General features: G+C 43.0%; 1 protein-coding gene across 2 annotated transcripts in view; it reads right to left on the bottom strand.

Moving 5' to 3' along the window:
* Nucleotides 1-27,857, bottom strand: part of klf12b (Kruppel like factor 12b) — a 192,163-nt gene that overhangs the window by 71,637 nt on the left and 92,669 nt on the right. For both annotated transcript variants that reach the window (XM_084179501.1, XM_084179502.1), the window contains exon 3: nt 9,624-10,203. In XM_084179501.1, the coding sequence (XP_084035627.1) occupies nt 9,624-10,203 (580 nt within the window). The remainder of the gene's footprint in view (nt 1-9,623; nt 10,204-27,857) is intronic.

The raw sequence follows: 27,857 nt of genomic DNA, 5'->3' as shown, positions 1-27,857 counted from the left end.
TCCAGCAATTGCGCTAAGCTAAAGATATGCTAACTTCAATTATTTCCAAACTGCATGCAGACATACAAATGGTATCCATGAGTTCATCTGACTCTGGGTAAGTAGAAAAATGACCTTGATCTAAAAATGTCCCAGTATCCCTTTAACTGTGATTGATTGAGATTGCTTGGCACAATTAAATCAATGGCATAGTCACCAAAAGTGCCAAACCCCAACCATTTGACAGACTCAAGCAAACGCTCAAAGTAATTTTGTAAGATTCCAGTCAATATTTGAACCCAGGTCTGACTATTACAGCAGGAAGAAAACACAGCCAATACTAAAACTACAACTCTGTCTCTGGCTTTCCTTTATAGGTTCTTCCTTCCCCCCAAGACTGATAATCTACATTTACAGCAAGCTCCCTAATTACACAGGCTGATTAGTAGAGATGCTATTTTGAAAATGTGTATTTGGAGCGAGAGAAATTGACACAAAAGAGGAGTGCATGGTGGAGAGGTGGGCAGAGCCCCAGCGTGTTTCGCCTTTTGTTTCCAGTCAAGCATAGTTTCCATGGCAACCTGCTGCCGGAGACAGAGCTGAGAGTGGAAGGGTACACGCCCCTCTCTCTGAAAGAGGATGGCCAACATGAGTGTGTGTGTGTGTGCATGCGTGCGTGCATGTGTGAGAGGGAGAGAGGGAGACAGACAGACAGAGACACAGAGAGAGAGACAGCTGTTCTCCCATCATTCTGCTGATCCTACACTTCAACACAGTCTAGTTCAGAGAACGTATACAGGAACAATTCCCAAAGAGACATTATGAAGATGACTTCTTGAGCCCATCCATCTACGAACTTGAAGAGCCTAACCAAACCTTGTAAACCAACATGTATACAAATAAGATCAATACTAATAATGAATGAAACAAATTGCACCTAATATAGTGACACTTAGGGACGCTTACGTGTCTGCAACACAGTGCAGATACATAAAGAACGGATGTCACATTCTACAAAGAAGCACAATAGTGTGGAGCTGTGGTCCAGTGGTAACACTCCCGGCTCTATGCACATGTGTGACCCCTGCAGGAGACCGGGGTTCAATCTACAGTTGCGCTGTGTCTCTTCCTCATCTATCTCCCACTGTTTTTAATCTGTCTGTCAGCAAAGCATAAAAATACAAAACGAGGGTGACTCTCCATAAAAATATAACAATAGTGTGTCTATTAAGGGGGCAGGTTGTGTAATCCTACAAAGCAGTACATGAGTGTGCGTTCAACTATGTGTTAGTGTGCCTGTAGTGAAAGGACAGTACAGTACTTTGGCTCGCTCTGCATTGCTTTTCCAACCAGAAAAACAGTTTGTTTACATTTTAGTCATTTACCAGACACTCTTATCCAGAGCGACTTACAGTTAGTGAGTGCATACATTTTCATACTGGCCCCCCGTGGGAAACGAACCCACAACCCTGGCGTTGCAAGTGCCATGCTCTACCAACTGAGCTACAGGGGACTATTGCATAAGTACTACCAAACCCAATGACTCTACAGTACAGTGCAATGTTCTGTCTGTATCACGCATAAAACAAACACACACACACACACACACACACACAGTGACAGTACAGTACAATGCAATGCTCTGTGTGCCTCATGTTCTGGCTGTATCACTACAGTGACTGTGTCTGCCCCACCCAAAGCTGACCCCGATTCCACTGATCTCTTCTCACACACTGGGTGGAGCTGTTGATGTTGCTGTTAGTGTGTTCTCAATGTACACTGCCAGCCATTTTCAATATCGGTCTCCACCCTATTATGCAAGCCTTGTTTTTCCTCTCCTTCGTCCTCTCTCCTCTTCCAGAGAGCAGACACCCAGCGTTTAAAACGTCCGTCTCAGCGGACCCTCCCAATTACCCAATGTGTGTGTGTGTGTGTGTGTGTAAATGGGAGGGTCCGAGAGGGAGTGACAGACAGCAACCTCAGATAAACAAGGTTCTTTGACAACAATCTGCTCCCCAGTATACAGCTCCAGTCCACTTGACAGAAACACCCAAAGTCACTGGTGGTTTAAACACGCCGACTGTAAAACCACACCCAAAACAGAAGGTTCAGTCAGGGCCACACCAGCCAAGTCTTGCACACACACATACAAGCATGCACACAGGCATTCATGCACTCACGCACACATGAACATAAATTACACACAAACGTTCTCTCTCTCTCTTGCTCTGTCTTTACCCCATTTAACCTGAAAACATTCCTCCTAACTTCTCAAAGACAAAACAATTAGAAGACAACATTTGTTAAAACAGCAGTAACAGTTGCAATTTTTTTTTTACTGAAGAACATTCAGTCTTGTACAGTCGTGGTCAAAAGTTTTGAGAATGACAAGTATTGGTCTTCACAAAGTTCGCTGCTTCAGTGTTTTTAGATATTTTGGTCAGATGTTACTATGGTATACTGAAGTATAATTACAAGCATTCCATAAGTGTCAAAGGCTTTTATTGACAATTACATTAAGTTTACGCTAAGAGTCAATATTTGCAGTGTTGACCCTTCTTTTTCAAGACCTCTGCAATCCGCCCTGGCATGCTGTCAATTAACTTATGTTTTCTTTGTGCTGATTTGCTTTAACTCGCAGTGGTTCTAAATGAGTAGTTGTTTAGTAAGTCAGGGATCATCAACAAAATTCAGCCGTGGCACGGTTTTTCTTGAGCGGATGTCATGGGGCTGGAACATAATTACAAATCATTTGTAGACTGCAAATTGACCGCAAGAAGCCCAAACAGATATAATATTTGACTAAAACATAATCATTTCAAACCTTGCTTACATTTGTATACGATCACATACTTTATATCTCTCTAATATGCGTGGGAATACTTTGGAAAATATTTAGAAAATTAAAATCACTGAGCTGATTTGCTGGTGTTTTTACAGTTTTTTATATCCAACAAGCCCGGCTTGGCTCCCCCAGTGATTTTACCCACACACCGCTAATGACAAGCAGGTACTCTCCATTTGACAAGGAGCAGAAGTCAACACTCACTTCAGTCCATGGGGCAGCTGGGAGTGGAGTCATTTGAAGAGGTGCATGGAATGGCATGTTGGTCACTGCCTGGCATGCAATACAGGTTTTGATGAAGTCCTCAACTCTCTGATCAATATTAGGAAACCATACTTTTTCACGAAGGAGCTTTGTTGTCTTTACAACTCCTTTGATGGACTTCACGGGCAATCTCTATTACCCGGCACTGTAGTGCTGCTGTTATGACAAGTGTATTTCCCCTGAACAGCAGATTGGTTGCAGTCAGTTCAGATTTCTTATTGTGTAGGCAGCGTAGTTGAGACTGTTGGGTTGGAGATAGGTCAGCTGTGTGTTCCAGAAGTGTGTGCCACTGTCCTGTTCTAACACCATTGATGACTGAGTAGACATGGTTGGTGGTACCCCGCTGAGCTCCTGAGTGGCGCAGTGGTCTAAGGAACTGCATCGCAGTGCTAACTGTGCCACTAGAGATCCTGGTTCGAATCCAGGCTCTGTCGCAGCCGGCCGCGACCGGGAGACTCATGGGCGGCGCACAATTGTCCCAGCGTCGTCTAGGGTAGGGGAGGGAATGGCCGGCAGGGATGTAGCTCAGTTGATAGAGCATGGTGTTTGCAACGCCAGGGTTGTGGGTTCGATTCCCACGGGGGGCCAGTATAAAAAAAATATGTAATCACTAACTGTAAGTCGCTCTGGATAAGAGCGTCTGCTAAATGACTAAAATGTAAAATGTAAATGTAACATGGGTCAGACTGTGTTGCTGCTTGGATTTCAGCCAGTTTCATAGCACGCAGAACATTGTGCTTGACCACAAAGCGGACATGAGCTTCTGCTAGCTCTGAGGCATGATTGTCGTTGGGCCCCTGCTCTGGGACTGGGTGTCTGGAGAAGTTATCAGCTGGGTTGCCAGATCCAGCCTTGTAGACAACAGAGAACGTGAAGTTTTGAAGTTTCAGCAACCATCGTTCTATTCTTGGAGGAGGGGAGGACGAGGGCTTGTTGAAAGATAGGCACAAGCAGCTTGTGGTCAGTAATGACAGTGAAGGTGTGTCTCACTAAGTAGAGCTGAAGATGAAAGCAACCCCAGATGATGCCCAGTGCCTTCCTCTCCATCTGTGAATAGCATCACTCCACGTGTGCATTTTTCCATCCGAACCAGTCTGGGTTAAGACTGCGCCAAGACCCACTGGGCTGGCATCCACCACGATTTCAGTGTCTTTTGTTTGATCTAAGTAGTCAATGACTGTGTCACTGCTGAGTCTGTTTTTCAGCAAAAAAAATTGTACCCTAAAATGATCCCAGTTGGTCTTTTTTTGTGAGTTCTCTGAGGGGTTGTTTCCTGGTGGCCAGGTCTGGAATGAAAAGCCCACAGTTAGTCACAAGGCCTAAGAAGCTCTGGATTTCTTCAGGGTTCTGAGGAGCTGTGGTCTGTTTGATTGCTGCAACCTTTTGGGGTCTGCAGAAAACACATAGCACTGTTGTTTTGTTGAACTCACACATGGCAGCATTGACAGTCAAGTTGCAGTTCCGTAGTCGTGTGAGGACTTTCTCTAAACGCTCATCATGTTCTAGTTGAGTTGAGCCACAAACCAGTATGTCATCGCTAATGTTCAGAACACCTGGGATCGTGTTTTGAAAGATTTCTGCAGCTGAGGATATCCCAAAGTTGAGGTGTTTGTAGCGCCACAGGCCACCATGAGTTGTGAAAGTGGTGATGTAGAGGATGCAGCTCAAGTTGGTGGTACCCCGCTGTCTGGTCGAGTTTTGGGAAGACTTTTGCACTATTAAGGTCTGTTATCATGTCGTCAACCATTGGCGTGAGGTGCCTCTCACGTTTGACAGCCTGATTTGTACGTCTCATATCCACACACACTCTGATTTTGCCAGGTTGCTTTGGTTTGGGAACTACAACTATGGGTGAGACCCAGGGCCATTTGCAGGGCACTCTCCTTGGTGAAATATCGAAAAGTTGCTCCCCACCACAGTGGAGTAGCATGGCACGTTTCCATGCATGATCTTTGATGTTCAACGCTAACAGGATATTTTCTTAACATTTCAGCCACTTCTCCCAGTTTGTGGCTAATATGTTATTAGCTTGATAGCTAGCTGGAAAAGTTTGTGGCTAGCTGACGTTTCCATAATTAATCAGAATAAACTAATGAAAAACAATGTAAGGGTTCAAACTAAATCCACTAAATCATTGTCACCATTTGTGGTGTAGCTGTTCTTAGTAATAAGAGGGGAATCTTACTGTAAGGAATATGTTAAACTTATTTTCCTTCTGTCCCGTACTATGATATTGTATATCCTGTTTCTCTCTCCGGTTATCTCTCCCATAGCCCATAACTCTTGTGCGCTCTTAAGGCCGAAATCAAATTTTTGTATCTACCTATCAATTTTTAGATTTAAAAATTTTTTATTCAGTAATATTAATAATTTCAAAAAGTAAACATAAATGTATAAAACTTGATGACAATTTATATTTTCTTTGGTTTATCATACTACCATCAACATTTTCATGAATTCTAACCACTTTAAATGGACATACATCAGTAAGTTCAAAGCCTACATTAAATAACACTTAATTTAAAAGCCAATTAAATAAAGAATGTTACAAACTGGACTATATTTATTAACTTACTTTGAAGAGATGGTGATTGTGTCTAAATAAGCATTTGGCAGTCTAAATTCAGTGTACTTGTCTGTAGTCCGTTCCTGCAGTCAAATGACCTAGAGGCCTTATGAGTGGAATGTTATTAATATATATATATATATATATATATATATATATATATATATAAATATATATACATATACAGTGGGGAAAAAAAGTATTTAGTCAGCCACCAATTGTGCAAGTTCTCCCACTTAAAAAGATGAGAGAGGCCTGTAATTTTCATCATAGGTACACGTCAACTATGACAGACAAAATGAGAAGAAAATAATCCAGAAAATCACATTGTAGGATTTTTAAAGAATTTATTTGCAAATTATATGGTGGAAAATAAGTATTTGGTCAATAACAAAAGTTTCTCAATACTTTGTTATATACCATTTGTTGGCAATGACACAGGTCAAACGTTTTCTGTAAGTCTTCACAAGGTTTTCACACACTGTTGCTGGTATTTTGGCCCATTCCTCCATGCAGATCTCCTCTAGAGCAGTGATGTTTTGGGGCTGTCGCTGGGCAACACGGACTTTCAACTCCCTCCAAAGATGTTCTATGGGGTTGAAATCTGGAGACTGGCTAGGCCACTCCAGGACCTTGAAATGCTTCTTACGAAGCCACTCCTTCGTTGCCCGGGCGGTGTGTTTGGGATCATTGTCATGCTGAAAGACCCAGCCACGTTTCATCTTCAATGCCCTTGCTGATGGAAGGAGGTTTTCACTAAAGATCTCACGATACATGGCCCCATTCATTCTTTCCTTTACACGGATCAGTCGTCCAGGTCCCGTTGCAGAAAAACAGCCCCAAAGCATGATGTTTCCACCCCCATGCTTCACAGTAGGTATGGTGTTCTTTGGATGCAACTCAGCATTCTTTGTCCTCCAAACACGACAAGTTGAGTTTTTACCAAAAAGTTCTATTTTGGTTTCATCTGACCATATGACATTCTCCCAATCCTCTTCTGGATCATCCAAATGCACTCTAGCAAACTTCAGACGGGCCTGGACATGTACTGGCTTAAGCAGGGGGACACGTCTGGCACTGCAGGATTTGAGTCCCTGGCGGCGTAGTGTGTTACTGATGGTAGGCTTTGTTACTTTGGTCCCAGCTCTCTGCAGGTCATTCACTAGGTCCCCCCGTGTGGTTCTGGGATTTTTGCTCACCGCTCTTGTGATCATTTTGACCCCACGGGGTGAGATCTTGCGTGGAGCCCCAGATCGAGGGAGATTATCAGTGGTCTTGTATGTCTTCCATTTCCTAATAATTGCTCCCACAGTTGATTTCTTCAAACCAAGCTGCTTACCGCAGATGCAGTCTTCCCAGCCTGGTGCAGGTCTACAATTTTGTTTCTGGTGTCCTTTGACAGCTCTTTGGTCTTGGCCAAAGTGGAGTTTGGAGTGTGACTGTTTGAGGTTGTGGACAGGTGTCTTTTATACTGATAACAAGTTCAAACAGGTGCCATTAACACAGGTAACGAGTGGAGGACAGAGGAGCCTCTTAAAGAAGAAGTTACAGGTCTGTGAGAGCCAGAAATCTTGCTTTTTTGTAGGTGACCAAATACTTATTTTCCACCATCATTTGCAAATAAATTCATTAAAAGTCCTACAATGTGATTTTCTGGATTTTCTTTTCTCAATTTGTCTGTCATAGTTGACATGTACCTATGATGAAAATTACAGGCCTCTCTCATCTTTTTAAGTGGGAGAACTTGCACAATTGGTGGCTGACTAAATACTTTTTTCCCCCACTGTGTATATATATATATATATATATATATATATATATATATATATATATATATATATATATACAGTGGGGAAAAAAAGTATTTAGTCAGCCAACAATTGTGCAAGTTCTCCCACTTAAAAAGATGAGAGAGGCCTTGTAATTTTCATCATAGGTACACGTCAACTATGACAGACAAATTGAGAAAAAAGAATCCAGAAAATCACATTGTAGGATTTTTTATGAATTTATTTGCAAATTATGGTGGAAAATAAGTATTTGGTCAATAACAAAAGTTTCTCAATACTTTGTTATTTACCCCTTGTTGGCAATGACACAGGTCAAACGTTTTCTGTAAGTCTTCACAAGGTTTTCACACACTGTTGCTGGTATTTTGGCCCATTCCTCCATGCAGATCTCCTCTAGAGCAGTGATGTTTTGGGGCTGTCGCTGGGCAACACGGACTTTCAACTCCCTCCAAAGATTTTCTATGGGGTTGAGATCTGGAGACTGGCTAGGCCACTCCAGGACCTTGAAATGCTTCTTACGAAGCCACTCCTTCGTTGCCCGGGCGGTGTGTTTGGGATCATTGTCATGCTAAAAGACCCAGCCACGTTTCATCTTCAATGCCCTTGCTGATGGAAGGAGGTTTTCACTCAAAATCTCACGATACATGGCCCCATTCATTCTTTCCTTTACACGGATCAGTCGTCCTGGTCCCTTTGCAGAAAAACAGCCCCAAAGCATGATGTTTCCACCCCCATGCTTCACAGTAGGTATGGTGTTCTTTGGATGCAACTCAGCATTCTTTGTCCTCCAAACACGATGAGTTGAGTTTTTACCAAAAAGTTATATTTTGGTTTAATCTGACCATATGACATTCTCCCAATCCTCTTCTGGATCATCCAAATGCACTCTAGCAAACTTCAGACGGGCCTGGACATGTACTGGCTTAAGCAGGGGGACACGTCTGGCAATGCAGGATTTGAGTCCCTGGCGGCGTAGTGTGTTACTGATGGTAGGCTTTGTTACTTTGGTCCCAGCTCTCTGCAGGTCATTCACTAGGTCCCCCCGTGTGGTTCTGGGATTTTTGCTCACCGTTCTTGTGATCATTTTGACCCCACGGGGTGAGATCTTGCGTGGAGCCCCAGATCGAGGGAGATTATCAGTGGTCTTGTATGTCTTCCATTTCCTAATAATTGCTCCCACAGTTGATTTCTTCAAACCAAGCTGCTTACCTATTGCAGATTCAGTCTTCCCAGCCTGGTGCAGGTCTACACTTTTGTTTCTGGTGTCCTTTGACAGCTCTTTGGTCTTGACCATAGTGGAGTTTGGAGTGTGACTGTTTGAGGTTGTGGACAGGTGTCTTTTATACTGATAACAAGTTCAAACAGGTGCCATTAATACAGGTAACGAGTGGAGGACAGAGGAGCCTCTTAAATAAGAAGTTACAGGTCTGTGAGAGCCAGAAATCTTGCTTGTTTGTAGGTGACCAAATACTTATTTTCCACCATAATTTGAAAATAAATTCATTAAAAATCCTACAATGTGATTTTCTGGATTTTTTTTTCTCAATTTGTCTGTCATAGTTGACGTGTACCTATGATGAAAATGACAGGCCTCTCTCATCTTTTTAAATGGGAGAACTTGCACAATTGGTGGCTGACTAAATACTTTTTTTCCCCACTGTATATATATATATATATATATATATATATATATATATATATATATATATATATATATATATATATATATATATATATATATATATATATATATAATAATAAGGAATAACCCTTGAATGAGTAGGTGTGTCCAAACTTTTGACTGGTACTGTATATATAGTACCAGTCAAAAGTTTGGACACACCTAAGGAGTGGCCACACAAAATATTGACACTTTGGCCTCAATTTGGACATTTTCACTTAGGGGTGTACTCACTTTTGTTGCCAGCGGTTTAGACATGAATGGCTAAACCGCTGTGTTATTTTGAGGGGACAGCAAATGTACACTGTTATACAAGCTGTACACTCACTACTTTACATTGTAGCAAAGTGTCATTTCTTCAGTGTTGTCACATGAAAAGATATACTCAAATATTTAGAGACAGAGAGACAGAGAGACAGAGAGACAGAGAGACAGAGACAGAGACAGAGACAGAGACAGAGACAGAGACAGACAGACCAAGCCTGCTTTTTGTCTCACCTTTGCTATGGTGGCTCTTGTGATTATCCAGCAGAGGTAGCATGATGGCATTGTTGTGAAGGCTGGAGGGCGAGCGCACGGCTGTGGTGTACATGAGGGGCAGTGACTGTACCACCACAGGGATACGATGCAGGTGGTGGCCCCCCATCTTTCCCCCTACTCCTCCTCCTATGCCCTGTACCCCTCCCAGGTTCAGGGGGCTGGAGGGTGGCGGCGGCACAGGGTGCAGGATGTGCAAAAACTGCTGCTGATGATGATGATGACCCTGGACACCGGCTCCAGGGGCCACCAGGGGCCCGGGTGTGAGCACGGACGAGGCGGATGTGATGACAGATGGAGAGGAGGATGACGATGATAAAGAAGAAATGGAGGACGGAGAGAAAGCAGAAGTGACAGGAGAAGCGGTGTAGGTGATGGAGGGGGGTGAGGGGCGGAGTTTGTTGATTGACAGGTCGACAGGCTCGGTCTGCGTCTGGAAATGAGGGTCGTGGGAGAGCAGGTCCTCAGGAGGTTCAGGTTTGACTTTGCTCAGGAGGAGGGGGACAGCGTCCATCGTGGGGTAGCGGTGTACTTTGGGGGACTAGAGAGGAGAAGAGAGACACAAATCAGAACAAATGACTCAACCTCTATATTAGTCATGTGATGTTTGTGCCTTTGATATGCATACCACAAAACCCTGCCAAGGGAGACACACTTTTGGCCTTTGGGGGATTGAGGGAGGAAAAGAGACGTGTCAAAACATTCATGTTCTCTATGATCTACATATAATTATTTGTTTGTCTAAATGCAGTGCCTTCAGAAAGTATTTATCCACGTTGACTTATTCCACATTTTGTTGTGTTTAGGATTGCAAATTTCAGTCAATTTTGCTGCCGACTAACCGACCCTCATTAAATCGGTCAACAAACGGTAAAATATTTTCCAAACAGTAATATGATGTGACCAACAGAAAATACTATTAGAGATCTGTATATAATGACACAACTCTTATTTTTCCAACCTAACAATGAGAGTCGGCCCAAGGCGGGAAGGCAAGCGACAAGCTTAGGCCCAAAATAAGCCCATAGAAATGTATTGGGCTTATTTTGGACAGATTTTGGTGATAGTGAAACCTCTTGCTTTGCCTCTTCCTCTCTGATACTATGCATGCACTGGACATTTTTCACTAACCGCTTAATGGAAACCTGCAACAATAGAAAGCCTATCATCTTACAGTTTAAAAGGCTATAGCCTATTATTGAACATGCAACTCCTGTAATGAAGCAGCTAATAACATGTAATTTTCAAACATTTGCCAAAATACAATTCGCGGACAACACCATTCTAAACCTAATGCGAGCAGCTGTGACAGAGATTAAAATCTCTGTTAGAAATTTTGAAAGAGGGGGAATCTAATACCAACAACTATGATGGGTTGCTAATATTACTAAGATTGTGCCTTTGCCTTCTGGACTAAGATAGAAAGTTGATATGAAAACCAATAGAACAGGAGAGAAATGCTGGTTAATGGCATGAGGAAGTTTTATAAAATAATTGCCTCCATGTTTCTACGGATGGACTACTTTGAAGCAAGGTAAGACATGCCTCATTATTCGAAGTAAGGTAAAACATTCAGTGTACTGTCCTCCTTAAGGTGTATGCAACCATAATTTGACAGCCAGCCAAACTCCAATTAAGAACCGAACGAGTCAGGGATTTCCATAAACCTCCAGTTTTATAGTTGAAACGGAGTAAAACTGTAACAATACAGAAAAATTAAATTATTGGAGCAGCTCAGACTAAAAGGCAATATAAATGCACAACAGTCTAACCGATGTTTCATAGTCACATAGTGAACAATACAATACTTGACCAACACTGTACACAGAAAACATATGTATCCTGCTTGAATATTGTTCTAAACAGGATTAGCATCTAAATAACATGTAAGCTAACTTAAGTGAGAAGATAAATCACCTGTAGAGAGAATCTAGGCAGGCTAGCAAGGGAGTACATGTAATCGATTTACTTAAAAACTCAACCTGCAGAAAAGACTTACAATACTAAGAGATTAATATCTTAGAAATTATTTGTACTTACAGGCAATGCTTTACGACGGCTTAACAAGAAGGATGGCAGAAGATAAACAGCAGTTTTACACTACTCTTTTCCAACATAGAGGCTGAACTGCATAATTTCCTGTTTTACCACCAACAAAGAAGTAGCACAGCATTGTACACGTTAGCTGAGGCTACACAAAACAGCCACTGGATGGCGCCAAATAAAAAGGTGCTTGGCCAAAAGAATAGAAGGCAGAAAGAAGCCACTATTAATTAACGTTACACACATACCTCAAAGACTGGCAAACACTCAGTCTTCTTTGGCTAAAAGGAGTATGACCTCTTAGACGGATCTCAGGAACTTCTTGGCGGTCCCCTGAGCAGTAATCTTGAGTTCCACTTTGCGCACCTGCACTGATGCCAACCTCTGCATTTGTTCGGCTGGCCCATCAGGTCTGGCTTGAGAGATCGAGCAACATGGATGAGGAATGCGATAGCTATCAGTAGGGATTTCCAGGTGGAGAAGTACTCGAAGCGCTCTGAGGTAAGTGGCTTGTCTTTTACTTGAGTGATGTAGCTTGTCACCTGGGGGCGAATTTCACCATCCAAGTCTGGACTGACCAGCTCGAAGGGAACTTGCGTCTCTGTGTGAACTTGGTTTGGTTTGTACAGGAATGCTAGTCCCGTGAACCTTGAGGCGAGTTCGGAGGGATTGTCTTCTGTGGGCACGTAGTGCCACTGCTCTGGGCGTGTTGATTGACGGATGCATTGGACTCTGTTGTGCATATACACGTAGAAGCGTTTAGTCTCATTGTATATGTATCCCAAGACTACTTTACTGTTGCAGTAGAAGTTAACGATGTCTGATTGGTCTATTTCGTCTGGGATGAGCTCTGCCATTTCTACTGCCAACACTGCTCCACATAGTTTGAGGTGGGGTATGGTAGGCTCAGATTGAGGGGTTAACTTGGCTTTTCCCAAAACAAAGCCCACTTCACTTTGTTCATCTTCATCAGCAGCTCTGATGTACGTCACTGCACCGATGGCTTTGTTGGAAGCATCTGAAAACATACATAGCTCTGTGCGTTTTGCGTTTGAGAGGCAGTTCTTAGTGTAGGTGCGTGCGATATGCTACTTCAGATCCTGTAGTGAGCCTCTCCATGCTTCCCATTCTTTCAGCTTTGATTCGGGGAGTGGTGAATCCCAGTCACAAGTGTCTGAGGAGAGTTCCCGCTGTATGGCTCTGCCCTGTATGGTTACTGGAGCTACCAGGCCGAGAGGGTCGAAGGCACTGTTTAACGTTGACAGGACTCCACGTCGTGTGAATGGTTTGCTGCTGACTGATACTCTGAAGATGAAGGTGTCTGTTGCTATTTCCCAGCATAAATCAAGACTGCGTTGCATGGGTGTGGTTTCTCCTCCGAGGCCTAAATCTTTTACGCCTTGGCATGGTCTTCTTGGGGAAATGCCTCCATCGCAGTCGCACTGTTTGATGCAACCTGGTGCAGTCGTAGGTTTGACTCCGTGAGTGATGCTTGTGTTCTCGTAGCAGGTCGATGGCCTTTGTGTCTGTGGGCAGAGACTTGAGCCCATCATCCACATAGAAATGTCTCTCCACGAACTGTCAAGTGTCTGCGCCGTGGTGTTGCTAACCTTCTTGAGCAGCTCGCCTGAGCCCGTAGATGGCGACGGCAGGAGATGGGCTGTTGCCAAAGACATTGACCTTCATCCTGTACTCGATTATGTCTTTTGTGATGTCATTGTCTCTGTACCATAAGAATGTCAGGTAGTCTGTAATTTTCACTCACAACAAAACATCTGTGGATATCTGCCGTTACTGCTACAGGTTCTTTCCTGAAGCGGGTGAGAACTCCCAGAAGACTGTTGTTTAGGTCTGGGCCTGTGAGCAGCACGTTGTTGAGGGAGAGAACATACTGCTGCGCGCTGGAGTTGAAAACCACCCTGATCTGACCCGTCTTTTGTGGATGGTAGACCCTGAACGTCGGGAGGTACCAACACTCTTCTCCATCTTTCAGTGGGGGTGCTGGCTCTGCATGGTTGTTTACGAATATCTTCTCCATGAAGGTGACAAACTGCTCTTTCATCTCAGGCTTCTTGTCCAGGCTATGGCGTAGAGAGGTGAGACGGGTGAGCGCTTGTGTGCGGTTGCTCAGGAGAGGTGGCCTGGGTACTCTGAAGGGGAGAGGAGCTACCCAGCTGTGTGTTTGTCTTTGTAGAACGCTTTGCCCATAGTCTTTAACAAAAGACTGTGTCCTCAATGGAGAGAGCTATGTTGTTGTCATTCTCTGTCCTGTCAAACACTGTGTGTCCGAGTTAGTCTTCAGCTGCTTTGTGAATAGGGCTTTCCTTGAATATATGGGACAAACCATCCTGTTGCTCCCTGCCGTAGCTCACCTTTTCTTTCAGATGAATGTAGCTCTGACACGAAGTGAGGAAGGAGGGCCGTCCATTCTCCAACACATTCGTTTTGAAGCTGTTCACGAATGGCTTGTGTGCATTTCCCAGGCGTACTTCGCCCACTAGGACCCAGCCTAAGTCGAGTCTCTGAGCAAAGGGGGCATTGTGTGGTCCATTGATTCGTCTCACTTTATGCACTCTGACGATGTCTCTCCCAAGCAACAGAAGGATCTGGGCACTTTGATCAAGCTCTGGAATGTGGGTGGCCACAGACTTCAGGTGGGCGTGGTGAAGGGCTACCCTTGGGGTTGGTATTTCTGATCTGTTATTGAGGATCTCATTGCATTCGATGAGTGAAGGGCTTAACCCTCCATTCACTGCCTCAATCTGGAAGCCATCCGCCTTTCTTCCTGCGGTTTCCATGACTCCAGCGCAGATCCTCAGAAAGTAGGGAGTTGGGTTGCCCTGAATGCTGAACAGATTGAAGAAGTCTGATTTTGCCAATGAGCGGATGCTCTGGTCGTCTAGTATAGTGTACAGCTTGACAGCGCTTTCACGCTGCCCCTTGGGATATAATCTTACTAGGCAAATCTTTGAGCATGAACGGGCTGTAAGACCCTCACCACATACCTCAGTACATTGGGAGCTGATTGTGGGTGCAGTGGTAGGGTTTCCTTCCCCCTCCCCACCGTTCTCTGACATAGAGCCAGGGGGCAGGGGTTGGATGCATTGCTGTGCTGTGCCGTTCGCTTTCACGCTCTTTACATTTCAATGCTATGGTGCAGTCTTTTTCCAGGTGGGAGGATGAAGTACAGCACTTGAAACATATTCCCTTCTCTTTGAGAAAGGCCTTGCGCTCATCGATGGTTTTGGCTCTGAAGCCTCTGCATTTTCTGAGCGGATGTGGTTTATTGTGGATGGGGCAATCTTCTTTCTTTTCTGTGGTTACTGTGCTGGGGTCAGCAGTGGCGGTGACGTCCGTTTTGTTAACAGATATAGGGGTTCTCGTGTTCCTCATGGCTGGGTACTCGCTTCTCGCAGGTCCACTGCCACCACTATTAGAAAGTGAAAAGCTTGGGACGTTTCTAGTTCTTGCTTCATCGCATATGAACTTTGTGAAGAAGGCGAATGGAGGAAAGCGCTGGTTGTTTTCGTTTCTGTATCTTGAACCATGGAAAATCCATCTTTCCTGAAGCCTGTGGGACAGTTTTTCCACTATGGGGCTGATACCACGGGCGGTGTCCAGGTAAGTTAGGGCAGGTAAGTCTCCATCTTCTTTTGCAGACTGAACTTCCATCAGGAGATTTCCAAGTTCGATTAGCTTGGAATAGTCTTTGTTCGATATTCTGGGGAAGCTGTCCAACTTCTTGAAGAGTGTCGTTTCTATGACTACGATGAGACGTAACACTGGTTCACTCTGTCCCAAGCCTTTTCAGGGCTGCACTTGGGTCGTTGATGTGCACTGAGCGGACCCTCAGGTTGGTCGTCGAATTGTGTGAGTCCTGTGTTTACCAACTCACGTGCTAGATATTTGGCAAAGTCTATCAGGTTAAGAGCTTGAGTCAGGTCTCCTAGAGTTGTGTTTTTCTGAGGGGTGTAGGGCTGAGCTAGGGGGTTCCATGGCTGGCCATGTTCTCTTTTGGGTTGTGATGGCTTAGCAGCAGGGGCTAATCGATTGTTAATGGGTGGTGAGTGTCTCTCTGTGAGCATTGAGATGTGACGTTCTTCAGAGTGAGTGAGTGGGTTGCCGTAACCTTGGGTCTTCCAAGTGGCTTGCGTGTCGCCAGGATTGGGTGACGACCAACTGTCATTGTATGCTGGTTCTAGGCTTGGCAAGGAAGGACCCTGTCTTTCAAAGATAATTTGTAAAAATCCAAATAACTTCACAGATCTTTATTGTAAAGGGTTTAAACACTGTTTCCTATGCTTGTTCAATGAACCATAAACAATTAATGAACATGCACCTGTGGAACGGTCATTAAGACACTAACAGCTTACAGACGGTAGGCAATTAAGGTCACAGTTATGAAAACTTAGGACACTAAAGAGGCCTTTCTACTGACTCTGAAAAACACCAAAAGAAAGATGCCTAGGGTCTCTGCTCACCTGCGTGAACGTGCCTTAGGCATGCTGCAAGGAGGCATGAGGACTGCAGATGTGGCCAGGGCAATAAATTGCAATGTCCGTACTGTGAGAAGCCTAATACAGCGCTACAGGGAGACAGGACGGACAGCTGATCATCTTCACAGTGGCAGACCACGTGTAACAACACCTGCACAGGATCGGTACATCCGAACATCACACCTGCGGAACAGGTACAGGATGGCAACAACAACTGCCCGAGTTACACCAGGACAGAAAAATCCCTCCATCAGTGCTCAGACTGTCCAGAATAGGCTGAGAGAGGCTGGACTGAGGGCTTGTAGGCCTGTTGTAAGGCAGGTCCTCACCAGACATCACCGGCAACAACGTTGCCTATGGGCACAAACCCACCGTCGCTGGACCAGACAGGACTGGCAAAAAGTGCTCTTCACTGACGAGTCGCTGTTTTGTCTCACCAGGGGTGATAGTTGGATTCACGTTTATCGTCGAAGGAATGAGCGTTACACCGAGGCCTGTTCTCTGGAGCGGGTCCGTCATGGTCTGGGGCGGTGTGTCACAGCATCATCGGACTGAGCTTGTTGTCATTGCAGGCAATCTCAACGCTGTGCATTACAGGGAAGACATTCTCCTCCCTCATGTGGTACACTTCCTGCAGGCTCATCCTGACATGACCCTCCAGCATGACAATGCCACCAGCCATACTGCTCGTTCTGTGTGTGATTTCCTACAAGACAGGAATGTCAGTGTTCGGCCATGGCCAGCGAAGAGCCCGGATCTCAATCCCATTGAGCACATCTGGGACCTGTTGGATCGGAGGGTGAGGGCTAGGGCCATTTCCCTAAAAACTCGCAGGTGCCTTGGTGGAAGAGTGGGGTAACATCTCACAGCAAGAACTGGCAAATCTGGTGCAGTCCATGAGGAGGAGATGCACTGCAGTACTTACCAGATACTGACTCTTACTTTTGATTTTGACCCCCCCTTTGTTCAGGGACACATTATTCCATTGCTGTTAGTCACATGTCTGTAGAACCTGTTCAGTTTATGTCTCAGTTGTTGAATCTTGTTATGTTCATACAAATATTTACACATGTTATGTTTGCTGAAAATAAACGCAGTTGACAGTGAGAGGACGTTTATTTTTTAGCTTGTTTTCCTTTAGCTTCCATGTTGCAGGTTCTGTTGTACTGTGTATGGATCCACTGCCGTAGTAGTTGTGCCAACTGGTCGCTTGCCTTTTTACTGTACTGTCCTCCTTAAGTTGTATGCAACCATAACTTGACAGCTCAGACTAAAAGGCAATATAAATGCACAACAGTCTAACCAATGTTTCATAGTCGCATAGTGAACAATACAATACTTGACCAACACTGTACATAGAAAACGTACATATACTGCTTGAATATTGTTCTAAACAGGATTAGTTTCTAAATAACATGTTAGCTAACTTAAGTGTGAAGAGAAATCACATGTAGAGAGAAGCTAGCTGCAAAACAGCACTTAACAGGCAGGCTAGGCTAGCAAGGGAATACATGTAATCGATTTACATAAAAACTCAGAATTAAAACAAGACTTACAATACTAAAAGATGAACATCTTAGAAATGATTTGTACTTAACAAGAAGGATGGCAGAAGATAAACAGCAGTATTATATCGCTCTTTTCCAACAAAGAGGCTGAACTGCATAATTTTCTATTTCCTGTTTTACCACCACCAAAGAAGTAGCACAGCATTAGCTGCGGCTACACAAAACAGCCACTGGATGGCACCAAATCAAAAGGTGCTTGAAGAATAGAAGGCAGAATATTCAGGTTTCAAACAATTATACTGCCTCAAGCTCATATTGCAAAGTGGTGGGGGTCGCGCTGATTGTCAACGGTAGGCAGGCTATAGCCTATACACCCGAATGACGAATGGGAGGAGCTTTAATTACGAGTGGACATTGAGAAATAAAAATAGCTCCTTTTAACCGTGGCCACCAAAGTTTTTAACACGCGATTGCATTTAGAATTGTTATTTGTTGCGCAATGACTGGGCTTAGAAAAGCAAGTTTTTCTCCAGTAGCCTACATACTTTTTGAGGAGGTACTCTCGTGTTCTGACAGGTGGTAAACTATTCTGCTCCTTAAACTAGGCTCTGTATGCTGTGCGCGTCTGATAAACAAGATGCATTACTAACGAATATACACACGGGCAATTTAATACCACAAAATTCTGCAAATTACCCTATAGGCCGAGAAGCATGACCAGTAAATTGATTTTCTGCAACTAACCATTAACATTCATAGTTGTGTTACAGCCTGATTTCAAAATTGATTAAATAATGTCAAAGTGAAAACATGTTTTTTGAAATGTTAGCAAATTTAGTGAAAATGAAATACAGAAATGTCTAATTTACATAAGTATTCACACCCCTGAATCAATACATATTAGAATCACCTTTGCCAGCGATTACAGCTGTGAGTATTTCGGGGTATTTTACATTTTTACATTTTGTCATTTAGCAGACGCTCTTATCCAGAGCGACTTACAGTTAGTGAGTGCATACATTTTCATACTGGCCCCCCGTGGGAAACGAACCCACAACCCTGGCGTTTCCAACGCCATGCTCTACCAACTGAGCTACAGGGGACTACACCTCTAAGAGCTTTGCACACCTGGATTGTAGAATATTTGTACATTATTCTTTAAAAAATTATTCAAGCACTGTCAAGTTGGTTGTTAATCATTGCACCCCCATCATATGTTAGCAACAACCTGAATTGCGCTAGAGGCACGAACTCCACCAACTTTAAGGAGTTTTGGAGATCATTCCACAAAAACAAACTAAAAGCAGATTAACTCAATTCGGTGGAGATTGAAGGGATCTCCAGGGTTAGCCATCCCTGAGTCCAGGTTTGGTAACTTATACGTCTGAAGGTTAACAATGAGGTAAGGTAGAAGTTTATGCAAGGATGCATTATAGACAAAGAGCTCAATGCATCAATCTACGAGACTTCAAAGACGGACAGCCTACTTTCTGATACAAAATGCAATGATGTGTACTGAACCTATCGCCTGTAATAAAGCATAATGCACTATGATAAACTGCAGCCAATGGCTTCATTACAGTGGCAGCTGCATTCATATAGACCAGGGGTTTTCAAACGTTTCTTGCCCAGGGACCCCCGTCCAGGCAAACTGGTGACCCAGGGACTCCTATTATATGTTACCCATGGACCCCCATCATATGTTAGCAACAAAAAAAATCATCAGGTGAATGACAATGGCAAGTAGAAGTAGTGAACATTTTTAAATGAATATATTTGGCAGACAGTTGCATTATTTTGATCTCCCCACAGTTTGTTGTAAGAGGAAACGTAAACTAACAGTCTATTAGCTAGAAAAGGGTCAAGGTATCTTGGCGTCTTCGAGAAAGTGTTGCTATTGTAAAGCAAATGGTCTGCAATTCTACACGTTTTCATTAAACTTAGAGAAAATTGTGCAGTTTTTAAGCTAATTTCCAGCAATTTTAGTCTGCTTGGTGTGGAGTTGAGAGACAATTTTGCAGTTTTGAAGCTAATTTCCTGCAATTTTATGCATTTTGCCATGGCTAATGCTGTGCTCCTCTGCTCAAACATTATAACAAAATCAATCGGCATGTGCCCTGAATGCCCGTGCTTTTACATTTTTTATTCTCCCTGACTGTCTAGTTTTTATTTGATTGTTTGTTCTCAAATATGGTATTATTAAAACACACACACACACACACACACATATATATATATATATATATAGTTCAATATCTTTTCTGCATGTTTTATATCTGGTTTTGGTTGTTTAAGTTGACATTGAAACTGTTTTTCCATCCTGAATATTACCACTTAGATGGCCCACCTAAGAATTTTACATACAGAAAAAAACTCTAATTATTGCCAATGACTGTAATTTCCTCCATATTAAAGGGATTGATTTTGGCAATAAATCCCTTTATCTACTTCACCAGAGTCGGATGAACTGGAAAAGCTAACATGCTAACTGCTCACTGCGCTAATGCTAGTTAGCATTGGCTAGTGAAACTACAGTGGCTTGCGAAAGTATTCACCCCCCTTGGCATTTTTACTATTTTGTTGCCTTATAACCTGGAATTAAAATGGATTTTTTGGGGGTTTGTATCATTTGATTTACAAAACATGCCTACCACTTTGAAGATGTAAAATATATTTTTACTGTGAAACGAACAAGAAATAAGACTAAAAAACTGAAAACTTGAGCATTTATAACTATTCAGCTCCTTAAGGGTTATCTTTGCTCTATTGGTTGCCTCTCTGATTAATGCCCTCCTTGCCTGGTCCATGAGTTTTGGTGGGCGGCCCTCTCTTGGCAGGTTTGTTGTGGTGCCATATTCTTTCAATTTTTTAATAATGTATTTAATGGTGCTCCGTGGGATGTTCAAAGTTTGATATTTTTTTATAACCCAACCCTGATCTGTACTTCTACACAGCTTTGTCCCTGACCTGTTTGGAGAGCTCCTTGGTCTTCAAGGTGGCGCTTGCTTGGTGGTGCCCCTTGCTTAGTGGTGTTGCAGACTCTGGGGCCTTTCAGAAAAGGTGTATATATACTGAGATCATGTGACATATCATGTGACACTTAAATAAGTCCATATGTGTGCGATCTAACTAATTATGTGACTTCTGAAGGTAATTGGTTGCACCAGATCTTATTTAGGGTCTTCATAGCAAAGGGGGTTAATACATATGCACGCACCACAATTATTTTTCATACATCATGAATGGTTATTGACACTTTTCTACTATAACGTGGGGGACTGTTATTTTGAAAATTTTTGAAATTCTGTGACCCCGAAGTAGTTTTTTTGTGTTGCTGACGAGACGCTGATCATGTGATGAGTTCGCAAATCAATCAAATGACCACTTGTGCTGCCACTGGACAGTGAAAAATAAGTAATTCATTTATTTATTGTAATGTTCATTAGATTGTAGTAGTTAAGTTTTGAGTTAGATTACATACTGTAGCTACCTCAATCATTATTTCAAATAATTTGACTTCACAGAAATTGCTAGCTAGCTGAAATTTTGCTAGCTAGCAGGCTCAACTAAACTACAATGGTGCCAACATTTTTGGCTGATCTTTCAGCGGGTGAGTGGGTGAATGTGTAAAAAACCTGACTGGGCCCAGCACCGCACGGTATGGCTCGTTTTTGTTGTGTGCGTTTTTGTGTACTGAGGAACATGTGACTTGGTTCCAGAAGAAAGACACTTTCAATTTCTTTAGGTTGGGGTCTTTCATCAAGGTAAGTGTTTCTTGGTGTAACGTCGTCCCCAGGCTATTGCACACACAGTACATATAGGCCTGGGATATCAACCATTCAAAGTTGGCCTTAGTTGAAGTGACCATAGAATTCTATAGAAGTGACCTTGCTGAGTAAAGTATTTGTCATCATCACTACTTAACACAGTCAAAAAGTCATAATTATGTCTAAACCCTGCCCATTTCCACAATTTATCTTCTTAAAATGTTATTTGAAACCTAACCCTAACTAATGAAGGCCAGGTTTGATGTGTTGGTCCACCAGACTTTCAGCGCATTTGGGCAGAAATGTCTGGAAACGAGATTAGGTGTATTGCGACTAACATGACATCACTTTAGAGCATATGCCATCCTTCAGCACAATATTTCACTCTTTGTAAAGCACATTTTTATATCATATTTGACATAGTGGGTTATGTCACATTTGACATTAGGCGATTATGTCAAACAGTTATGCCACATTTATGAACCCTTTATAAAGCATGATATACAGTTATTTAAATTGTAACACATTTATGTTGTGGTTATGAAGGTATTATGAAGGCTTTATGAAGCCTTTATAAGATGAATGTCATTTAAAGCGGAACAAAACTCTGTAACTGTTTTAGTGTCCCCATTGGCCTCATGGTGAAATCCCTGAGCGGTTTCCTTCTGCTCTGGAAACTGAGTTAGGAAGGACGCCTGTATCTTTGTAAGGACTGGCTGTATCGATACACCATCCAAAGTGTAATTAATAACTTCACCATGCTCAAAGGGATATTCAATGTCCGCTTTTAAAACTGTTACCCATCCACCAATAGGTGCCCTTCTTTGCGAGGCATTGGAATACCTCCCTGGTCTTTGTGGTTGAATCTGTGTTTGAAATTCACTGCTCGAATGAGGGGTACAGAGATCAGGAGGTAGTTTTTCAAAAAATAATGGTAAACACTATTATTGCACACAGAGTGAGTCAGTGCAACTTACAATTGAAGTCGGAAGTTTACATACACCTTAGCCAAATACATTTAAAAACTCAGTTTTTCACAATTCCTGACATTTAATCCCAGTAAAAATACCTTGTCTTAGGTCAGTTAGGATCAACACTTTATTTTAAGAATGTGAAATGTCAGAATAATAGTAGAGAGAATGATTTATTTCAGCTTTTTTCTTTCATCACATTTCCAGTGGGTCAGAAGTTTACATACACTCAATTAGTATTTGGTAGCATTGCCTTTAAATTGTTTACCTTGGGTCAAACATTTCAGGTAGCCTTCCACAAGCTTCCCACAATAAGTTGGGTGAATTTTGGCCCATTCCTACTGACAGAGCTGGTGTAACCGAGTCAGAATTGTAGGCCTCCTTGCTCGCACACACATTTTCAGTTCTGCCCACACATTTTCCATAGGATTGAGGTCAGGGCTTTGTGATGGCCACTCCAATACCTTGACTTTGTTGTCCTTAAGCCATTTTGCCACAACTTTGGAAGTATGCTTGGGATCATTGTCCTTTTGGAAGACCCATTTACGACCAAGCTTTAACATCCTGACTGATATCTTGAGATGTTGCTTAAATAAATCCACATAATTTTCCTTCCACATGATGCCATCTATTTTGTGAAGTGCACCAGTCCCTCCTGCAGCAAAGCACCCCCACAGCATGATGCTGCCACCCCCGTGCTTCACGGTTGGGATGGTGTTCTTTGTCTTGCAAGCACCCCCTTTTTCCTCCAAACATAACGATGGTCGTTATGGCCGAACAGTTCTATTTTTGTTTCATCAGACCAGAGGACATTTCTCCAAAAAGTACGATCTTTGTCCCCATGTGCAGTTGCAAACCGTAGTCTGGATTTTTTATGGCGGTTTTGGAGCAGCGGCTTCTTCCTTGCTGAGTGGCCTTTCAGGTTATGTCGATATAGGACTCGTTTTACTGTGGATATAGATACTTTTGTACCTGTTCCCTCCAGCATCTTCACAAGGTCCTTTGCTGTTGTTCTGGGATTGATTTGCATTTTTCGCACCAAAGTACGTTCATCTCTAGGAGACAGAACGCGTCTCCTTCCTGAGCGGTATGAAGGCTGTGTGGTCCCATGGTGTTTATACTTGCGTAATATTGTTTGCACAGATGAACGTGGTACCTTCAGGCGTTTGGAAATTGCTCCCAAGGATGAACCAGACTTGTGGAGGTCTACAATATTTGTTCTGAGGTCTTGGCTGATTTCCTTTGATTTTCCCATGATGTCAAGCAAAGAGGCACTGAGTTTGAAGGTAGGCCTTGAAATGCATCCACAGGTACACCTCCAATTGACTCAAACAAATTAGCCTATCAGAATTAGCCTATCAGAAGCTTCTAAAGCCATGACATCATTTTCTGGAATTTTCAAAGCTGTTTAAAGGCACAGTCAACTTAGTGTATGTAAACTTCTGACCCACTGGAATTGTGATACAGTGAATTATAAGTGAAATAATCTGTCTGTAAACAATTGTTGGAAAAATGACTTGCGTCATGCACAAAGTAGATGTCCTAACCGACTGAAAACAAGTTTTAATGACTCCAACCTAAGTGTATGTAAACTTCTGACTTCAACTGTATGTGACTTGTTAAGCCCCTTGAGTTTAATGAAAAAATGGCCATAAAAATCTGTCAGTTTAAGCTAGAGATATTTTTGTTGTTGTGTTATTTTACCCCTTTTTCGATCTTGTCTCATTGCTGCAACTCCCCATCAGGCTCGGGAGGCGAAGCTCGAGTCCTGCGTCCTCCGAAACATAACACTCCAACCGCACTTCTTAACACCCGCCCGCACCAATGTGTCGGAGGAAACACCATTCACCTGATGACTGAAGTCAGCTTGCAGGCTCCCCCAGCCCGCCACAAGGAGTCGCTAGAGCGTGATGAACAAAGTAAAGCCCCCCCCGGCCAAACCCTCCCCTAACCCAGACGATGCTGGGCCAATTGTGCGCCTCCCTATGGGACTCCCGATCACGGCCGGTTGTGATACAGACCGGGATCGAACCCAGGTATGTAGTGACGCCTCTAGCACTGCGATGCAGTGCCTTAGACCGCCGCGCCACTTGGGAGGCCCGAGATATGTTATTTTTTTTTGCATTGGATGAGTCTCAATCCACCGCATCCGCCTATGTCGCACTTCCGCATCTGCGGTGAAAGGTGACAGAGCTAGAGCGGTGTTTGTCAGACCGTGAGACATAGGTAATATAAATACATAGATTCACAGTTTTTACTGTAAAGATGACAATGTATGATAGAGTTATGATGAAGTAAGTGACGTGTATGCACTGACATTTACTAGACTAGAAAGGGTGAAGTGTGTGAACATAGTAATATCCTCTGGCTCATGGAAGCCGTCAACTCCCAAAATGTTTCATCTGCCGTAACAACGATGTCATAGACAGAGAGGAAATTATGGAGAACTTTTGGTCTCTTCTCTTTCTCTGCTGGCATTTGTTACTTTCTCTCTCTGCCCTGACTCTTGTCGTCTCTTATTGTGCTTATTATCTCTCATTCTCTCTTCTGGACCCTCTCACTCCCCCTCTTCTCGCTCTACCTTCTGGTATCTATCCCTCCCACAGCAACACAGCTCTCTTGGCTCCTCTCATATCTCTCCTAAAGCTCCTTTTGGGATGGTTGTAAAATATAATATGGGCCCAATTTCCTGCTCGCTCTCTCTCCCTCTTTCCCTCTGTCACAAGGCCTCTTAAGGCCAATGCTGGTGGTTCAGTGTGTCCCTCCACGCACCCCATACTTAACACATCCCAGGTCTCTAAGACACTCTGTTCTGTTGGTCTAGAAGCATTTCATAACACTGTCTATCTCAACGTAACTATCCAGGACATACCGCTGTCCAATGTTAGCCTGCTACTGTCAATAGACAATACTCTCTGAATTTGACTGCATGAAAGGCCCTCTTTGTAGCCATAAATCCACCCAAAAAATATGTTCATGAATAATCCCGTAACACGTGTTGATAGTTTTCATCTATGGATTTTATAAATGACTATCCATTGTATTTATCTGTCACCTGTTACCAACAAGGTTACACTTTACTGTAGGTGGCCTTACACATTCATAGAAGCTTTTTAACAGCTACATAACATTATAACTTTCGCCATAAGCCGTCATTAACAGTTATTGTAAGTTATTAATAGTTATGAACAACAGCAAGTTATGCAGGTGTGATAAAGGCTTTATGAGTGCAAACATAGGACACCTACAGTAAAGAGTTACCACATAAATTAGGCTTTATAATAATAATTATAATAAGCCATTTAGCAGACACTTTTATCCAAAGCGATTTACAGTCATGCGTGCATACACATTTATTTTGTGTATGGGTGGTCCCAGGGATCGAACCCACTACCTTGGCGTTCCAAGCGCCGTGCTCTACCAGCTGAGCTACAGAGGACCACATGAGAGCTTTGTGTGGATAACGTACATTGGTATAGAAGTATACTTGGTTACACTGTATAATAACTTTAACAAACAAGCTGTTATAAATGCTATTTATATTATTTTTATAATTTACCCATTTGTTCCCACATTTTCCCGAGACATGCCACTATGAAAATCTCATGCATGTAATCCATATTGCTTTAAAAATATATATTGGAAAGTATGTAAATAAAAGTATGTTTTTATTTACCGTCACAATTTTGACCGGTGTGCCTATAATACAATTAACAGACATTCCTATTCCTCAGCCCAAATATCTATATACATCAGCCCACTTACAAACACACCTAAACCCAATTACCCACATACCCCAGCCCCTAACCCTAACACCCACATGACAATACCCTAATATTGATCAAAATGAAGTACCAGTACACCCATATCCTAGCCCTAAATGCCCTATTCCTTTGCCAATACACCTCATCCATGTTCCTTGCCTATCTCAGCCCTGATATCCTTAGGCCTGTATCCCTCAAGTCACCAACAGTAACCTATAACCAGCTATTCAATGCACACCCCAACCCTGTTAATTGCATATCTTAGTCCTGTGACCTCTGACCTGTATACACAAATAATGTAATAGATACACTCATAGTACAGCAGTATAACACATGTGCCCCAGCCCCATGTGTTTTTTTCCTACCACAAACTTGTTGCCAGAAAGGATTTGAATTGGAAATAGACGTCCATCTAGGACCAATTACCTGTATGAGTCTTGTGCACCCCTACTCCCCATTATTCAAATAAACCAGGTAAATCCATGGGCATACTCATATAAAACAGGTGTACCCCAGTGCCCAAGCATCAAAATTCATACAAACCAGGTCTACACTTGTACTTCAGCCCAAATATTCTTACAGACCAGACCTGCAAGTCTAACCCAATATTGATAATAAAAATACAGAAATAATGTTTTACTGCTACATGTCTGCCCCAATTGTCATAAAAGTAGATGTACTTCTGCATTTCAACCCCAATATTCATACAAACCAGGTCTACAACTGTACCTCAGCTCCAAATTACATAGCTACAAAGTATGCACCCGTGCTTGATCCCAATTAGTAAACTAAGCCAGGTCTAAATGTGCCGAAGCCTGGATTCTCATAAATTGAAAAACCAGGTCTACCCCGGCACCTCAGCTCCAGTAACCTACAAACCAGGTCTACACTTTTGACTGAGTCCCAATACTAATATACAGTGAGGGAAAAAAGTATTTGATCCCCTGCTGATTTTGTACGTTTGCCCACTGACAAAGACATGATCAGTCTATTATTTTTATGGTAGGTTTATTTGAACAGTGAGAGACAGAATAACAACAAATAAAGCCAGAAAAATGCATGTCAAAAATGTTATCAATTAATTTGCATTTTAATGAGGGAAATAAGTATTTGACCCCTCTGCAAAACATGACTTAGTACTTGGTGGCAAAACCCTGGTTGGCAATCACAGAGGTCAGACGTTTCTTGTAGTTGGCCACCAGGTTTGCACACATCTCAGGAGGGATGTTGTCCCACTCCTCTTTGCAGATCTTCTCCAAGTCATTAAGGTTTCGAGGCTGACATTTGGCAACTCGAACCTTCAGCTCCCTCCACAGATTTTCTATGGGATTAAGGTCTGAAGACTGGTTAGGCCACTCCAGGACCTTAATGTGCTTCTTCTTGAGCCACTCCTTTGTTGCCTTGGCCGTGTGTTTTGGGTCATTGTCATGCTGGAATACCCATCCATGACCCATTGTCAATGCCCTAGCTGAGGGAAGGAGGTTCTCACCCAAGATTTTACGGTGCATGGCCCCGTTCATCATCCCTTTGATGCGGTGAAGTTGTCCTGTCCCCTTAGCAGAAAAACACCCCCAAAGTATAATGTTTCCACCTCTATGTTTGACGGTGGGGATGGTGTTCTTGGGGTCATAGGCAGCATTCCTCCT

The sequence above is a fragment of the Coregonus lavaretus genome, assembly GCF_964263955.1.
Source record: "Coregonus lavaretus genome assembly, chromosome: 16".
NCBI lineage: Eukaryota > Metazoa > Chordata > Actinopteri > Salmoniformes > Salmonidae > Coregonus > Coregonus lavaretus.
This window is presented reverse-complemented; position numbering and strand designations above follow the sequence as displayed.